Source organism: Mirounga angustirostris, unplaced genomic scaffold (assembly GCF_029215605.1).
Source record: "Mirounga angustirostris isolate CCGP_5_RB_7025 unplaced genomic scaffold, mMirAng1.0.hap1 SCAF_5, whole genome shotgun sequence".
Lineage (NCBI taxonomy): Eukaryota > Metazoa > Chordata > Mammalia > Carnivora > Phocidae > Mirounga > Mirounga angustirostris.
Window position 1 is genome coordinate 101,051,247 of NW_026991713.1, and position 17,262 is coordinate 101,068,508.

The window sequence follows — 17,262 nt, forward strand, 5'->3', positions numbered from 1 at the left end:
TTTTCAAGTAGTGCTTCCCCCAGTTAACAAGGACTTATATTCACAACTCTAGTTGAATGTGTCAGCGGCATTTGGTATCAACAGAAAGACTCACCTACCAAGTTTCAAATCCAGAACTTTTGACCTGGTTTATAAGCTTCAAGGGCAAATTATGTGAGCTTAATACATATCAATGAAAAGGGAGTCTGTGTTTAAGTTATAACATTAATTTATGATTAATTATTAGATTATTTTCATTATAAGGAATTACCACTAGATTATAAATGACTTAGTTCCTTACAAATGCCAAAGGGTGGAGACTAAAATTAAGCCAAAGTGCACGGATACTGCTTTGTAAATGGTTCTGGCAAAAAATGTTCAAAAGATTTAATCCCCCAAATACAAAAACCATGTAGAATTAAGGTCTCTCGCAAGAATAAAGCCCAATCTGGTCAAGAAAGATGGCATGTAGAGTATTAGCTCAACTTTAAAAACTCTGATATAAGATTAAGAAAGCTGCCTATCAGGGGTGCCTGGGCGGCTCAGTTGGTTAAGCGTCTGCTTTCGGCTCAGGTCATAATCTCAGGGTCCCTGGATATCAGGCCCTCCACTCAGTGGCAGATCTGCTTCTCCCTCTCCCTCTATGATCTCTCTCTCTCAAATAAATAAAAATCTTAAAAAAAAAAAAAAAGCTGCCTATCAGAAATTAGTTAGCATACAACCAGAAGTAACAAATACAAGTACCTAGAGCCAGAATGATATCAAAGATGAGTGCAGAAGACCAGATATAAAATAACAGTGGTGGCAGTATGCTGAACTGGAAAGCAAAGACCCTTAGAGAGGACAAACCACCATGACTTGGCTCTACCACAGAATATAGACCTAGTGTTCTAGACTTCAATTTTTCAAGAAAAAAACAGACATTAAAAATGTTAGCTATCAATTTAAATTAAAAGCACATTTATGTGTGTACTTTCATGTATTTATTTTGAATTACACTGGCCTAATCATACATTTGTAGCCAATTTGCAACCCTACATTAGACAACTTTAAATAGTTCTCAGTGGGAAAAAAAGAACTCAAGTACATTGGTCAGGGTTAAAAAGAAACTACCTGACAAGAAGTGTACTAAAACATGAAACATCTCTGGGCTGAAGGGCATTATTAAAATCTAGAATTAAACTCATGACTCTCTTAGATTCCTAGATAATTTTCTAGGACGATTTCTAGGAAGTATACAATCATTAAAGAGTAAACAGTTTTTAAAATTAGGCTTAGAATAGTCTTTGAAAGTTATTGATTACATTATTAAAACTTAATAAAATGTTTGTAAAGTTAACAGTTGTAAGTAAAGCTCTGTCCACTCCTAAGGAGAAATGCGTACATATGTTCACCAAGAAACGTAAAAAAAATTCACAATAGCACTCTTTAGGCCAAAACTAGGAACAACCCAATTTCTACCTAATGTGGAATATACAATATTGTGATATTCATAGAATACTATGCAATGGGAATGAATGAAGTACAACTTTATGTAAAAACATGGATGGATCTCACAAACATCATGTTGAGTGAAAGAAGCCATATACACTATGTAAAATTCAAAAGCAGGCCAAATTAATGTATGTTATGAGACAGAACAATGATTATGCTTGCAGTGGGAAAAAGGGACACTAGGAAGTTTCTGGTAATATTTTATTTCCTGAGCTGGGTGCCAATAATATACTGAGTTCACTGTGTGAAAATTTATTAAGGTATAGATTTGTGATTTGTGCAGTTTTGTGTGAATGCTAAGCTTCAATAAAATTTATGTTTATAAAGAGATTTGGGGGGCACCTGGGTGGCTCCTGGGATCGAACCCCACATTGGGCTCCCTGCTCAGCGGGATTCAGCTTCTCCCTCTCCCTCTGCCCCTCCCCCACTCGTGCTTGCTCTCTCTCTCAAATAAATAAAAATCTTTAAAAATATATATGTATATACATATAAAAGAGATTTGGCTCTTTATCTATTAAAATAAGCTTTTTAAACATTCAAAGATACCCATATACTAAAAGAAGGCCAAAGTACATTTGGTCAAGGTAACAAATAACTTTCCATTGGAGGAAAAGGAAAACAAATTAGCTGTCACCTACTAATCAAACTACATTTTCTCTGCCCAAACTCTGTGTCAGGAAAATTACCAATTGAGGTATATAAAATCTATACAGGAAAATAGAGTTTAGGGAACAAGGCAATGAATAAAGTTATAAAAGCCCTTATTAGTATTTTTATGGCAGCTATATATAAAATTATTCCTACATAACCAGAAATTCTAGGCAAGGAAATGACATTCCTATACTAGCTCTTTAAGATTTGGTAAAACTGATCACAGGTACCACCTACTGGCATACCTATTTTAGTAAATGTTATAAATTACTTTGGTGTACATAAATTTAGATTTTATAGCAATGAGAGCAATATAAAATTATAACAGTAATTATATTTGTTTAGATTAGCACAGGAAACTGTGACAATCTAAAAACTTTGTGATGTCCCCATTTCTAGTATTATCAGCATGTCTTCTTTAGCTTCGTAATCAGAACTGGACTCATTCCAAAAGAAGTGTAGTATATTGAGTAACTGAAGTATATACATTGCAGGGAGAAAGTAAGAATGCCTTGCTGACCATAATCTCAGCACAGGTTCAATGTAGAGCAGGCTGACTGCACATCTTAAACAAAATGGGAAGAGCCCTCTGCACTAATGAGTCAAGTTTTCAAATACTCACTGCACTAACCTCTTCCCCAATTATTCTCTTTCTGCAACTCCAAGAGGGTTCACAGCTGTTTAAATTGCAAAGGGAAGGGAAGGAATACTTGGTATAAAACTATCATAGTGACCCCTGATACTTAATTCCCTAATGGTCGAGGTTGTGAAAAATATTTATGCATAGATAGGGAAGAGTGTGGAAAAAGGAAGAGCTCTCATTCTATTCTATATTAAAGTGGCCTTTTTATTGGTCGGCAAACAAGTCAGGCACATTAACTCTTCAGGATCTTTTTCTCTCTTTCTCTGGCTAGAAGTGTTCTTTGCTCAAATACATGCATGGTTTAGGCACACCTGGCTGCCTCAGTCAGTAAAGCATGTGATTCTTGATCACAGGGTTGTAAGTTCGAGCCTCACATTGGGTGTACAGATTACTTAAAAATAAAATCTTATAGGGCGCCTGGGTGGCTCAGTTGGTTGGGCGACTGCCTTCGGCTCAGGTCATGATCCTGGAGTCCCAGGATCGAGTCCCGCATCGGGCTCCCTGCTCAGTGGGGAGTCTGCTTCTCCCTCTGACCCTCCCCCCTCTCATGTGCTCTCTCTCTCTCTCTCTCTCTCATTCTCTCTCTCAAATAAATAAATAAAATCTTTAAAAAAATAAAATAAAATCTTATAAAAAAAGATACATGCATGGTTTACCCCATCATCTTCAAATCTTCACTGAAATGTCACCTTCTCAGTCAATCATACACTGAATCCATCCCCATTTAAAACTGTGACCTTTCTCTCAAAACTCCCAATCCTCTTTATGCTGCTCCGTCTTTCTCCCATCACTTTTGAACATACTCTAGTATTTCCTTATATACAATATCATGGTCTAGTTTCTGTTAGAACTAAAAATCCATGACAGCAGAGATTTATTTATTCTATCCCAGTATCTAAAAGAGGTCTGGAGAATATGCGGTGAAGCTAAAAGGTCCAAGGTTCTAATCATGGCTTGGTCTGTTCTAGTGTCCAGCCCCGATTCAGAAGCCCACCCAGAGTGGCCTCAGTACAAAAGACAGTGCTATCACCCAGGAAATTCCTAGGGACTTAGAAGCCCTGTGTTAGACATCAGGATCAAAGACCAAACTATAGAACCAAAGATGCACCCAATGCTCTTGTCACTTAGGGAATTACAAGAGTTTTAGCGCCTGGAACTGGAGGTAGAGACAAATATATATTTATTTTCTATTTTACACCTTTAAAATCAAATACTGGCCTTACATAATTAGATAATAGAGAGTAGGGTAAATTTTTTAACTTACTCCTTTAACATGTTCAAAGGTGACATTTTTCATCTGGACAGGATCTACTGCAGAATCAAGCCCCGTTGTTGTCCGGAAGCGGACTAAAGAAGAAAAAAAAGAAATGTTTATATATTTCATAGATTCATAAAATTCCAACCACCTTATTATTCAGAGGTAAGAAAGTAGAGAAAAAAAATAATATATTTAAGTATTACATACATACATTCATAGTGAAGTAACAGAAAGTACATCTTCTGGATTTCTAGACCATGTTCAAGGAATAAATGACTCACATTAAAATGACATCTTTATACCTTCCAATTAAAATGAAAACTTGGGGCGCCTGGGTGGCTCATTGGTTAAGCGATTGCCTTCGGCTCAGGTCATGATCCCGGAGTCCCGGGATCGAGTCCCGCATCGGGCTCCCTGCTCGGCAGGGAGCCTGCTTCTGCCTCTGACCCTCTCCCCTCTCATGTGCTCTCTCTCTCTCGTTCTCTCTGTCTCAAATAAATTTAAAAAAAAATCTTTAAAATGAAAAATTATTTCCCTCTTCTATAATATCTAACAAGAGAAATTTACACCAATCATTCTCAAACTCCACCGTGCCTAAAAATCACTTGAGAAATGTAGTAATGCAAGTTCCCAGGCCATGGCCCAGAATTTCTGGTTGGTAGATTTAGGAAAAGGCCCAGGAGTTTGCAGTTAAAGATTTTATTTCTTTATTTGACAGAGAGATTGAAAGTACAAGCAGGGGGAGTGGTAGGCAGAGAGAGGGAGAAGCAGACTCCCAGCTGAGCAGGGATCCCGATGCAGGGCTCGATCCCAGGACCCTGGGATCATGACCTGAGCCGAAGGCAGACGCTTAACCAACTGAGCCACCCAGGTTGCCCCAGGAGTTTCCATTTTTAACAACCACTCTAAATTATCCTGATACAACTGGTCAGGGATGCACACCATGAAATACATTGCCTTAAACCTAGCATAAGAACTGGCACTGGCTTTTTTTTTAAAAAAAGGGTAAACCTTAAAAGAGATTATTTCACTTTTCATGTAGCCTCCTCCTCTAGCAACTGTTATTACTTGCCCTCAGATGATATATGTCAGTAATGACATCATTAAGAAAGTGAAAGTTTGGGGGCGCCTGGGTGGCTCAGTTGGTTAAGCGACTGCCTTCGGCTCAGGTCATGATCCTGGAGTCCCTGGATCGAGTCCCGCATCAGGCTCCCTGCTCGGCAGGGAGCCTGCTTCTGCCTCTGACCCTCCCCCCTCTCATGTGCTCTCTCTCTCTCATTCTCTCTGTCTCAAATAAAAAAAAAAAAGAAAGTGAAAGTTTGGAAGGAGAGTAAAATACTTAGAATGAACTACAGAGAATTATTACAAAGCTTTCTTAAAATCTCTCCCCTTTGGTTAAACTTCCCTACTAAAAAGATGTAAGTGAGTAAATAGAGCAATTTCTAATTTCCTCAGAAGACAAAAAATATTGTCTTTAAGACAGAAATTTAGATGCAAAAAGAATCAACAGGCAAAATATACAGTTTTGTTGAAAACACTTAGCATATCAAGAATATACAAGTTAGGGGTGCCTTGGGTGGCTCAGTCGTTAAGCGTCTGCCTTCGGCGCAGGTCATGATCCCAGGGTCCTGGGATTGAGCCCCGCGTCGGGCTCCCTGCTCGGTGGGAAGCCTGCTTCTCCCTCTCCCACTCCCCCTGCTTGTGTTCCCTCTCTCGCCGTGTCTCCCTCTGTCAAATAAATAAATAAAATCTTTAAAAAAAAAAAGTTGGAAGAGCAAATGTAATATAGTAATTCTACAATGGACACTAATAGTTTTAGCCCACTAAATTGTTTATTCAAGGATCTACACAGATGGGCTTAATAAATAATGCAAATTAAATTTGTAGCCAAACCACTTGAAACTTATAAGAAATTATAAGGCAATGTACTTCATATTTTGATATATATTTTGCTTAATGGAAAAAATTAAGAAACATAAAATAGTAACCACAGCTAATCCCACCCCTCCAATATCACACAGTGTCCCTACACTGGTTCTGTTTTGAAAATAAGTAGACAAAAGAAGATGACTCTAGCTATATAAAGAATATTCTGGGGCGCCTGGGTGGCTCAGTCAGTTAAGCGTCTGCCTTTGGCTCAGGTCATGATCTCAGGGTCCTGGGATCGAGTCCCATATGGGGAGCCTGCTTCTCCCTCTGCCTGCCGCTCCCCCTGCTTGTGCTCTCTCTGTCAAATAAATAAAATCTTTAAAAAAAATAAAAATAAAAAATAATATTCCTGGATGTTAAAATCTCATCTCAGGTTTTATTCCACAAAAAAACTTAAAATACTGGGGTTACATGCAAATTCTGGGATAAAGTCCTGATCCAGATCAACTGATATTCTTTAATTGTATACCAGTTTTTTTCTCTCAAGGTAATCAATCATAAAGACCATAGAGAACCCAGGGTAAAAACCGAAGAGCTGAGAATGCAACAGGAACCACTTAAAATGGACATTATTCATTTTAGACTGGCAAACTGAGAAAATATGAGACTCATTTAAGGCAATTTTTAATTGTATACTAAATTTGTATATATATATATTTTTAAGATTTTATTTATTTATTTGAGAAGGGGAGAGAGAAAGCACACAAGTGGGAGGAGGGGCAAGGCAGAGGCAGAAGCAAACTCCCCACTGAGCAGGGAGCCCAATGTAGGGCTCGATCCCAGCATCCTGGAATCATGACCTGAGCCGAAGACGGACGCTTAACTGACTGAGCCACCCAGGCGCCCCAAATTTTTATGTATTTATATATTATACATAAATTTTCATAAATTTATTAGTGTGTCTTTGAAATAGGGGACTATTTCACTTTGTATTGCTATTATAAAATTCTTCTATAAAATTGGACAGGTATAACTTTCTAAAAGTCTAGAAAAAGAACCACTAATAGAAGCTAATCTAACATTTTTGCTATAACATAATCCTTGGAACTTTAACAAAATATTATTGTCTCAAAAATAAAACTTGAAATATGTACAGTGTCTGAAGGAACTTTTCCTGTAATCCACAAAGCAATGTAAATATAATGAGCCCTGAGAATGCAGATGGCATATAACCATAATAGATTAAAACTTTTCTACTTTAATGCAAAAAAGCAATCTCAATTGACCCAATCTGTGAAGTGCTGACTTAGGAAAGAAAGGCCTAGACACTAGAATGGTAAATGCTTCCTCTCTCCTAAGTCTAAGGCAGACTAACTATGAAAAAAAAAAATTGAGTATTTAAAAGATACAAAAAAAAAGTCAGATAAATGAAAAGAGCCTTTACCAGATAAAAATGTTTTTTTTAAGAGTCCATAAATGCCAAATAGCAGCAGAACGAAGAGAATCAGACGAGTTCGTCTCAGAGAATCTGGAGGAGAAAAAAAAAAAACCTTAAATCAAATGACAACAATGACAAGTGACAGCTTGATGAAAAGTAAGCATTAGGTTATTGATAGTAATCATATTCTATCACATGCAATTTTGGAACCTGGCATTCCTTTGTATAATTGCCATGATTTCCTTTCAGCACCCTGTGACCAAAAACCTCATCAAGGCACTCATGCTTCTGTCCTTGACGTTGCTTCTCATTTGAGAAAAGGGAGAGTGCCAATAGATTTTCCATTTTGACACAGCTTAAGTTACAAATATAATGGAATACAACCAATGAAAAGGTGCATACTTGTTAGAAAAAATATTTGTAATCACTTAAAGGTAGGACTATGACTTCCTTTTAGATATTCTTCCCAAATATGGATGGTGTCAAATCAACTTACCATTGGTTTTTTGCATTAGTGCTTGAGCTTTCAGAAAACCCTCTGCAAAACCAGTTTTAAATGCATCTTGGTGAGCTTCAGGTATATTTTTGGTTTTCATGAGTTTGTCCAAACTCTCAACATCTGATCCTCTGTCCCGCAAAAGGAACCCCTAAATACACAAACAATGCATCAGTACTGACTATATAGATAACACTGCCCAACAATATAATGATCACTCACAAAAAAATTCATTCAAAAACTCTAGAATTTCTAATTTTTATTGTCCATCAGAAGAATTACACTAAGATTCAACAATAAATTACTTAATCAATGGCTAAGAAACTAACTTTGGACTTTACACTTGCATCAATCAATTAATATAAAGGAACTCTCTGTAAGAATACTATACTGAAAACAATAGGTCACCTGTGGACTTTAGGGTTCTAATGGTTTGATGTTCACACTCCTTTATCTCTACTAGACAAAAAACCTCATTAAGTTATTAAATGTTTACTGAGTACCTTTTATATACTTGGCCTTGTGTAAGTTCTGAAAATGTAAAGATAAATAACCAATGATCTGAATGTTCTCAGTCTACTAGGGAGAGATACACAAATAACTAATTTTTTGAAATCATTTTGATATTATGTTAGAAGTTCTAGGTCTGGGGACACCTGGGTGGCTCAGTCGGTTAAGCATCCGACTCTTGCTTTCGGCTCAGGTCATGATCTCAGTCATGGGATCAAGCCCAACATTGGGCTCTGAACGCAGCAAGGAGTCTGCTGAAGATTTCTTCCCCTTTCTTCCCCGCCCCCACCCTGCTCCTCTCCCGCTCGCATGCATTCTCTCTCAAATCAATCAATAAATAAAGTCTTAAAAAAAAAAAAAGAGGTTCTAGGTCTGGTGGTAAAATAAATGCTACCTCAGGAAGCTAGGAAAGGCATTACAGAGAAATAGGATTTCTAAACCAAAGGAAATGCAAAGCATAAACAATCTGACATAGCCATGAAGTAAAAGGCTTTAGCACTCAGGAACTGCGAGCTATCTTTTATGACACGACTTTAAAATGCCAAGAGACAAGTAGAGTAGAGGTTCAGAAGGAGTGCCATATTAAAGATAAGAACAGAAAAATGATAGGCAGAGGCCAAATGGATACTACAGCAGGAATCTGACAATAAATCAGAGGAATATATTACATTAAAACATTTTAGACAGATGGTGGGTTGGTGGCAGTCTGAAAGCTGGACTGAAGGTAACAAAACTAAAGGCAAGGAGACTAAGGGGCGCCTGGGTGGCTCAGTAAGTTAAGCATCCGACTCAACTTCCACTCAGGTCATGATCTCAGAGTCGTGAGATCAAGCCTCACGTCGGGCTCCGTGCTTGGTCGGGCTCCATGCTTGGTCGAGCTACACCCACTGATGATTTATACACCCACAGAGTCTGCCTGAGATTCTCTCTCTCCCTCTCCCTGCCCCTCCCAAAATCCGTCCCTGTGCGCTCTCCCTCTCTAATAAATTCTTTTAAAAAAATAAAGGCAAGGAGACTAAATGAATGTTTACTAGAGTCCTTTAGGCAAGAAATGGTTATACTCCATCTATGCAGTGGAACTGGGAATGAAAAGAGACAGATCTAAGAAATATTTAAGAGGCTGGATCAATAGGACTTTAGTGATTAATGGATGTGATGATTAATGGATGTGACAGGAGAGAAAAGATGAACAAATCAAAGTTGATCAACAGGTTTCTAGCTTGGGTGGATGCTATTCTAGAGAACATACAGGTAGATGTGTAGGAAAAAAAAAACAAAAGGAGATGTCTAATAGGCCAAAGGAGAGACATGACTGGGGCACTCAGAAGAGTTGTAGGTGTAATGATTACACAGGTAATTAATCCTTTAGAAAATCAACTGACCAATAAAAGAAATCAGATATTGAATGTTCTCATTTTAATAATTTGAAAATTACTGCTTTTTCAAACAACAAAAAATGTCTAATTACCTTTACAAATGATGGTGTTATATGCTGTGTCTCTGTCAATCTTTCAGAGGTGGACTGTAAACGTCGAGTTCTTGATTTCAAAGTTTTAAAACCCCGAGACTGTATGAAAACTGAACAGAACAGTATCACATTTACTTCTCGTTGCACATTTTTATAAGAAAAATGACTAGGATTCAAAACTGACACCAAGCCCATACAACCTAAGTTTATTATCCCATTTTTTAACATAGTCCTTTGCCTGACATTTCACTACCCTGGTAATTAGAGTCATTAAAATGGATTGAATCTATAAAATAACTGTATAGTCTCTTGGTAATTTTAAAATGTGAAAAAAAAAAAACAAACAAACCCACTGATGAGTATCAAATAAAAGTCAGTGTCTAATTCCTCAAACCCCAATCCCACTTCCCCAGAAGTGACCACTGTTAACAATTTCACGACTGGGATGCCTGGGTGGCTCAGTCAGTTAAGTGTCCGACCCTTGATTTCAGCTCAAGTCTTGTTCTCAGGGTTGTGAGTTCAAGCCCGCACTGGGCTGCACACTGGGCATGGAGCCTACTTTAAAAAAAATTTTAAATGAAAGAATAAAAGTTTTGAAGAATGCCTGGGTGGCTCAGTCAGTTAAACGTCTGCCTTTGGTTCAGGTCATGATCCCAGGGTCCTGGGATCAAGTCCCACACAGGGCTCCCTGCTCAGCAGGGAGTCTGCTTCTTCCTCTGCCTGCAGCTTCCCAAGTTTGTACGCTCTCTCTGACAAATAAATAAAATCTTAAAAAAAAAAAAAAAAGCTTTAAAGAATAAAAGCTAAGGGATGCCTGGGCAGCTCAGTTGGTTAAGCGTCTGCCTTCGGCTCAGGTCATGATCCCAGGGTCTTGGGATCGAGTCCCGCATTGGGCTCCTTGCTCGGTGGGGAGCCTGCTTCTCCCTCTGCCTGCCGCTCCCCACTTGTGCTCATTCTCTCTCTGACAAATAAATAAATAAAATCTTGAAAAAAAAATAATAAAATAAAGAATAAAAGCTTTGAAAAACAATTTCATGACTACACTTCTATGTATTTAAACATATGCTCTTTCTATAAAAATAGTATATAATTTTTTGCAATTATCTTCTTGCACTTAACAAGAAATATTATCACGGATATTTTTCAGAACAGGTCAGATAGTACATTCAATTTAATGGCTGTTAATATTTTTCCAATTTATCAGTGTATAGCAATTTGAATATTCAACCACTTTTCTACTATGGACATTAGTTGTTTCCTGTTTTCTTATTGCTAAAAATGGTTCAGTTAAAATTCTTTCAGCATGTGTAGACTAAATTCTTAAAAGTGAAACCATGAGGTCTGAATTATTTAACACTAAGAAACTGCCCTCTAAAAGGTTGTTATTGATTTATACACCCACTGATGAATAGGAGTATCCTTTACTCCACATCCTTTGCAACACAGATTAATATACATTTTTAAAAAATTTTTAAGGATTTTATTTATTTGTCAGAGAGAGCACAAGCAGCGGGAGCAACAGGCAGAGGGAGAAGCAGGCTCTCTGTTGAACAGGCAGCGCGATGCGGGACTCGATCCCAGGACCCTGGGATCATGACCTGAGCTGAAGGCAGCCGCTTAACTGACTGAGCCACCCAGGCGTCCCTATAAATTTTTTTAATTTGTACAGATCTGATAGGCAAAAAGCAGTGTCTTGTTTTAATTTGTATTTCAGATTAGAAATGAGGGAAAATTTTGAAAAACACTTACTTTCCTTGAATATTTTCTTTAGTAAATTGTTAATCACTCATAACCTTTCCCATTTTCATGAATAAAAGGATGCGTGCTATGTATACTAACTTTAAGGCACATATATTTGAAACATTTAATGCCTTGTCTTTGTATGCAGCAATTTATAAAGTTAATATAGTTTTATCTTTTAATCTTTAGTATTTTCTGCATTGTGTTTTGATTAGAGAGCCTCACCCCCAAACTGTGATTTTAAGAGTCTACTGGGGCACCTGGGTGGCTCAGTCAGTCGAGTGTCCAACTCTTGGTTTCGACTCAGGTCCTGTTCTCGGGGTCATGGGATCGTCAGACTCCACATTGGGCACGGAGTCAGCTTGGGATTCTACCTCTCCCTTTCCCTCTGCCCCTCCTCTCCCTCTCTTCCTCTCCAAATAAGTAAATCTTAAAAAAAAAAAAAAAAAGGAGTCTACTGACTTTCAACTTCATTCAGACCTTTACCTATTTGCAACTTTTTTTTTTAAGATTTTATTTATTTATTTGACAGAGAGATACATAGTGAGAGAGGGAACACAAGCAAGGGGAGTGGGAGAGGGAGAAGCAGGCTCCCCGCAGAGCAGGGAGCCGGATGTGGGACTTGATCCCAGGACCCTGGGATCATGATCTGAGTCGAAGGCAGTCGCTTAACCGACTGAGCCACCCAGGCGCCCTATTTGCAACTTTTTTAAGATTAAAAAAAGAATCTGATTCTCGTTAGGCCCAAGTTTATTTTTTTATTTTTAAGTAATCTCTACACCTGACTTGGGGCTTGAACTCACAACCCCAGATCAAGCATTGGATGTTCTACTGACTAAGCCAGCCAGGTGCCCCATTTTACACCCAAGTTTAAAATCAACTTCTTGGTTTTCATAGCAAGTGTTTAGGGTTTTGAACAGGGTTGCAGTGAATTAATAAATCTGGACGTAAATTAAAACTGTTACAGTACCGAGTCCTTTTAAAGAGGATTATGGCATTCTCTCATTTTATTTTACTCAGCTCTTGTATTTCCTTCAGTGAAGTTTCACATGCATATGTGTGTGTGTGTGTGTGTGTTTCTTGTCAGGATAAAAGGTTAAATGGGTTTGGAAGAAACTATAAATAAAATCCGTTGCTAGAATATAAGAAAGATACTGATTTTTACGCATTTATCTTATATGATACCAGAGTAGCCTTTCAGTTGATTTCCTTAAGTTTTCTGGTAAGCAAACATATTACCTGGTAAGCAAAAACAATTATAATTTTGCCCCTTCCATAAACTTCTATAACTCCTCTTTTTTTTTAAGATTTTATTTATTTATTTGACACAGAGAGAGCACAAGCAGAAGGAGCGGGAGAAGCGGGCTCCTGCTGAACGGGGAGCCTGATGCAGGACCCAATCCAGGACCCCGGGATCATGACCTGAGCCGAAGGTAGACACCTAACCAACTGAGCCACCGAGGTGCCCTCTATAACTCCTTTTAAAGCACATTGTTTAAAACTTCCAAATTACTCGTAACAAAAACAGGCTATACATATCTTATTTCCCATATTAATAAGATCCTAATAGATTTCCTTAATAAATTTTAAAACTTCCTATTCTAGTTTTCTACAACTTTGTAGGAAGTGTGACAATTAAAATCTATCACATGCCTTTTTCATACACTTGAAATAATATTGTTCTTTTCTAATCTATTAACATAAATTAACATACTCCTAATATTAAATCACTCATATTCCTTAATCATATTTTAGAGCACATTTCTGTACTTCCTTTTTCAGATTTTATTTAGGATTTCTGTATTTATATTATTACGTGAAATTGCAATCTATTATATTTTTTATGCTAATATTTTAGTATCAGTAATCTCGTGGAATAAACAGGAAAGCCTATTCTATTTTGGTCCTGGAAAACAGAACCCATAAACCATAAAACCATCTGAGCCTAGATGCCTCTGGGGCAACGGGGTTATATTTGAAAAATATTATCTTTCAAATTTTATAGTTACTGTCTTATGTCTCTTCTTGAGTCAATGTTGTTAATTTATAACTTGGATAATTGTTTCAACATGTTTTTATTTATACATACTCTTAAAAGTTTTAAATCTTCATTATCTGTGGCTGTTACCACTTTTCACTTCAATATTTTCACAATGTTTTTAATCAGACTGTTCTATTTTCTTGTTTTCTCAAATTAAATCTGTTCATTTAAGTATAACTTTCTTCGTGTTGTATTCATTTAATGTTTTATACATATTAATTTCTCACATTCATTTAAAGAATTCTCAAAATGAATGTTTAATCAATTTATTTTCTTTCTTATTTCCTAATAAATTATACAATGCCCTCATAGCATCAGTTGGCCCTCAACTCAAAGATTTTGATGTTGATTTTCACTGTGGTTCATTACTAATTGTCTGTAATTTCAGTTTCTCTTTCCCTCAGCCACAAGACACTTAGAAAAGTATCTTTAGGGCGCCTGGGTGGCTCAGTTGGTTAAGCGACTGCCTTCGGCTCAGGTCATGATCCTGGAGTCCCAGGATCGAGTCCCGCATCGGGCACCTTGCTCAGCGAGGAGTCTGCTTCACCCTGACCCTCCCCCCCCCCATGCTCTCTCTCTCTCTCTCTCATTTTCTCTCTCTCAAATAAAAAAAAAAAGTATCTTTAAATTTCCATAGAGTTAGGAATTTTTTAAGCTACCTTTTCTGTTATTTGATTTCAATATTATATGATCAGAGAACCTGACCCTGGGTTATAACTTTCTGAAAATTAAGATATTCCTTATACCCTAATACATGCTCAGTTTTTATAAGTCTTCCATGAAGACTTCCATTTGTAAATATATCATCCTTCTTTAAGAATTCTTCTGTCTTCTGCATTAACCATTTTTTTTCAGGGCATTACTGATCTCTGTGCCCTACTTGGCACCTCTCTTTCATGTTACAAGTTTTCCTCAACATGTGGAGATTCTTGCTGATCCAGTTGTAATTGTAAAGAGAATACAGTAATCAGTACTGATTGTAGATAGGTTTCCTCAAAACTACGAAGGTGGCATGGACTTATCATGAGTAAGCACGGTACATTTAGTGTATGATTCAGATCCATTATTTTTCCCCTTGGCCTCAATGCTCATACACAATCTTCAGAGACAGACTTCTCTACACACACACACACACACACACACACACACACCCTTTATTACCAATGTGTCTTGTGCCAATTGTAGCATAAAAGTTACAAGCCCTATCTACTCTGGGACTGGCCCACTTTTGGCAATCTTTCAGTTCACCTGTCATCCCAGAGCCCACTCTTATTGACTTGGAAATGGGGTTATTTCCTAACTCCTACCGGAAATAACAGCACACACCTCTTTTGTGTCACTCCACTCTAAGTTCCACGAAGGTGGGTAACATATGTCTTTTTCATTTATAATTATCACTGTTACCTAACAGCTATCAGTAGTGTCTGGTATTAAATAAATATAAATGTATGCATATTTGATTTTGCTATCAATGTGATGTCATCTATTTCTTACCTTATGGAAAGTCCTCAAATTTCTGATCCACTGATGAAACCCCTCTGCTGCTGCCCTGACTTTTTCTGCATTTTAAATTTTTTTCTGTCCTTACAGTTGATTGGAACAATTTTGAAAATGAAATTTTAAAAATATAGGGAAGTAAACAAATGTGCTTAGTTAATTATGTTGAAGGTATAGATAAGTTCCCTGAAGTTTGATTTACTGTGCCACTTATCACTCACATTCAAAATTCAGCTACTATATATTTTCCAAATTAAAAAATAAACATACCCAAACTAATTGACTCTAAATACTCTATCAGTTCTACCATGAGCTACAAATGACTGTTTATAACATTAATATGATTAAGAAAGATAAATCAGAATCTGTTAAATAAATCTATCATTTTTTTCAAAATAAATACAGTTGTTGTTTCATACCTGGCCAGCACTGAAGATCTGAACAAATACTTTTAAGAGTTCTTGAATGTTGTCTGTACAAGCAAGAGGAACGTAAAGTACGAAACATATCTAAGTAACCTGGAGGAAAATTGAAAAAAGTGAGTTTTCTATTTACCAAGCTACAAAAAAGTCACAAAATACAGTAATTTTACCAAATATTATAAAAACAAAAGTATGAGTTTAGCCTTTTATTTGCTCATATGGCTTTGCTTTTAGGAGTTTTTAAAAACACTGCTAATCTAATTATAGTTCTTCATCTCTTTACTATCTATCAGTCATCCATTATATTATCTTTTTTATCTGATATATGACAAGAGCTGCCAATGAAATTAAATTCAAACCAAAAGGTAAAAGATACATATATTTACCTAAAGTAACTTTTTGTTAACAGTATGAAGAGATAAAGAACTGCTACCTCCTAGGGATGATTTCAAAAACTAACAAATAATGTGATTAAACACTGTAAGCCAGAAGCATAGTTATCTTTCTCTCTCAAAGCTTCCAGTCAATGGCTTGGAAAACAGTTCCTTTCATAGCTGGAAGCCATCAACTTTGGTGATCCTTTGAATTCCCATTGTTGACTAATGGGCCCCATCCTACTTTACACCCATGATCCTAGGGAAAAAGTAAACAGGAGCAACAGAAACTGGTTCCCAATATCCCAGTCAGAATTCAGGGATTTTCCTAGGAATCAACAAACCCCTTCCTAATACCTCTGCCTGCTTAAGCCAAGAAAAGAGTATCAAGGAACCTTAAAAGGAAATGTAAATATGCAGACCAGAAGAGCAATACTACTACAACTACACAACAATGAGAGTAACAAAAATTTTACTCTACTGAACACTTACTATGAGCCAAGTAGCATAGTATGGGCTAAATAAACTATTTAGATTATTTCATTTGATCCTGCAAAGTGAGATAAGGAGTTGTTCCTCATGCTTCATATGAGAAAATAGCAGTTTAGAGGAATAAAGTAAATGCCACAGCCACTCAGTGGCAGGACTGAGTCTGATCTTCGTCTGCACCTCACCCGTAACCATTGAGCCTCAGGACTTCTCTCAGGAAGGAGGTAATAGAACATAAAAAATAATAGAAGCAGATTTTTAATCCAAGTCCCCAAGCTCAAAAACTTCATTTTTCTCACTCTTGAATTCTTTACTTATCCTACAACCCATTTTTGAAATAAAGGCAATAGAATGATTTGTAAATGAATTAAGTTTGTACAAAGTATGGCTTCAAACCTTTACCACAAAACTAATTAAACTTGCACTTTTGTTTCTGGGCTGTTATAGCTTGTACTGATTTTTAAAATCTGTTCTTCCATCAATAAAAAAACAAGTATTTGGATAAGTTCTAACATTCATTGTTTAAGTATCATCCAAAAAGAAATTCATGAAGCTGAAACCCCTTCTACAAACTACACACTTCTTGTTAACACCTGACTGTTACAAGACTTAAATAAGAAAATAGAGACATTCTTTTAAAAAAAAGGACTATGACTATTTCTTCAATGTATTCTCAGAAACCAGTACAGTTCTTGGATCTAATGTTTGTCACGTAAAATTAAAACAATACTCCGCTATTCCACAATCTGTGTAGTATGCTATAGTAGATCCTGGGACAAATAAAGAACCCTAGTGGAAAAACTAGCAATTTAGGAAGATTAAATTTCATTTGGTAAAGTCTAAATACAGTCTATACTTTAGTTAAACGTATTGTACCAATGTTAATTTCTTAG

General features: G+C 36.8%; 1 protein-coding gene across 1 annotated transcript in view; it reads right to left on the reverse strand.

Annotated features, from left to right (window-relative positions):
* The window catches only part of RAD52 (RAD52 homolog, DNA repair protein), a 69,969-nt gene that overhangs the window by 45,760 nt on the left and 6,947 nt on the right, over nucleotides 1–17,262 (reverse strand). Inside the window, exons 3-7 of the mRNA XM_064591730.1 lie at nucleotides 15,504–15,602; nucleotides 9,807–9,916; nucleotides 7,829–7,979; nucleotides 7,339–7,422; nucleotides 4,032–4,114 (exon numbers count right to left, since the gene is read on the reverse strand). Of these exons, the coding sequence (XP_064447800.1) occupies nucleotides 4,032–4,114; nucleotides 7,339–7,422; nucleotides 7,829–7,979; nucleotides 9,807–9,916; nucleotides 15,504–15,591 (516 nt within the window). The 5' untranslated portion in view covers nucleotides 15,592–15,602. The remainder of the gene's footprint in view (nucleotides 1–4,031; nucleotides 4,115–7,338; nucleotides 7,423–7,828; nucleotides 7,980–9,806; nucleotides 9,917–15,503; nucleotides 15,603–17,262) is intronic.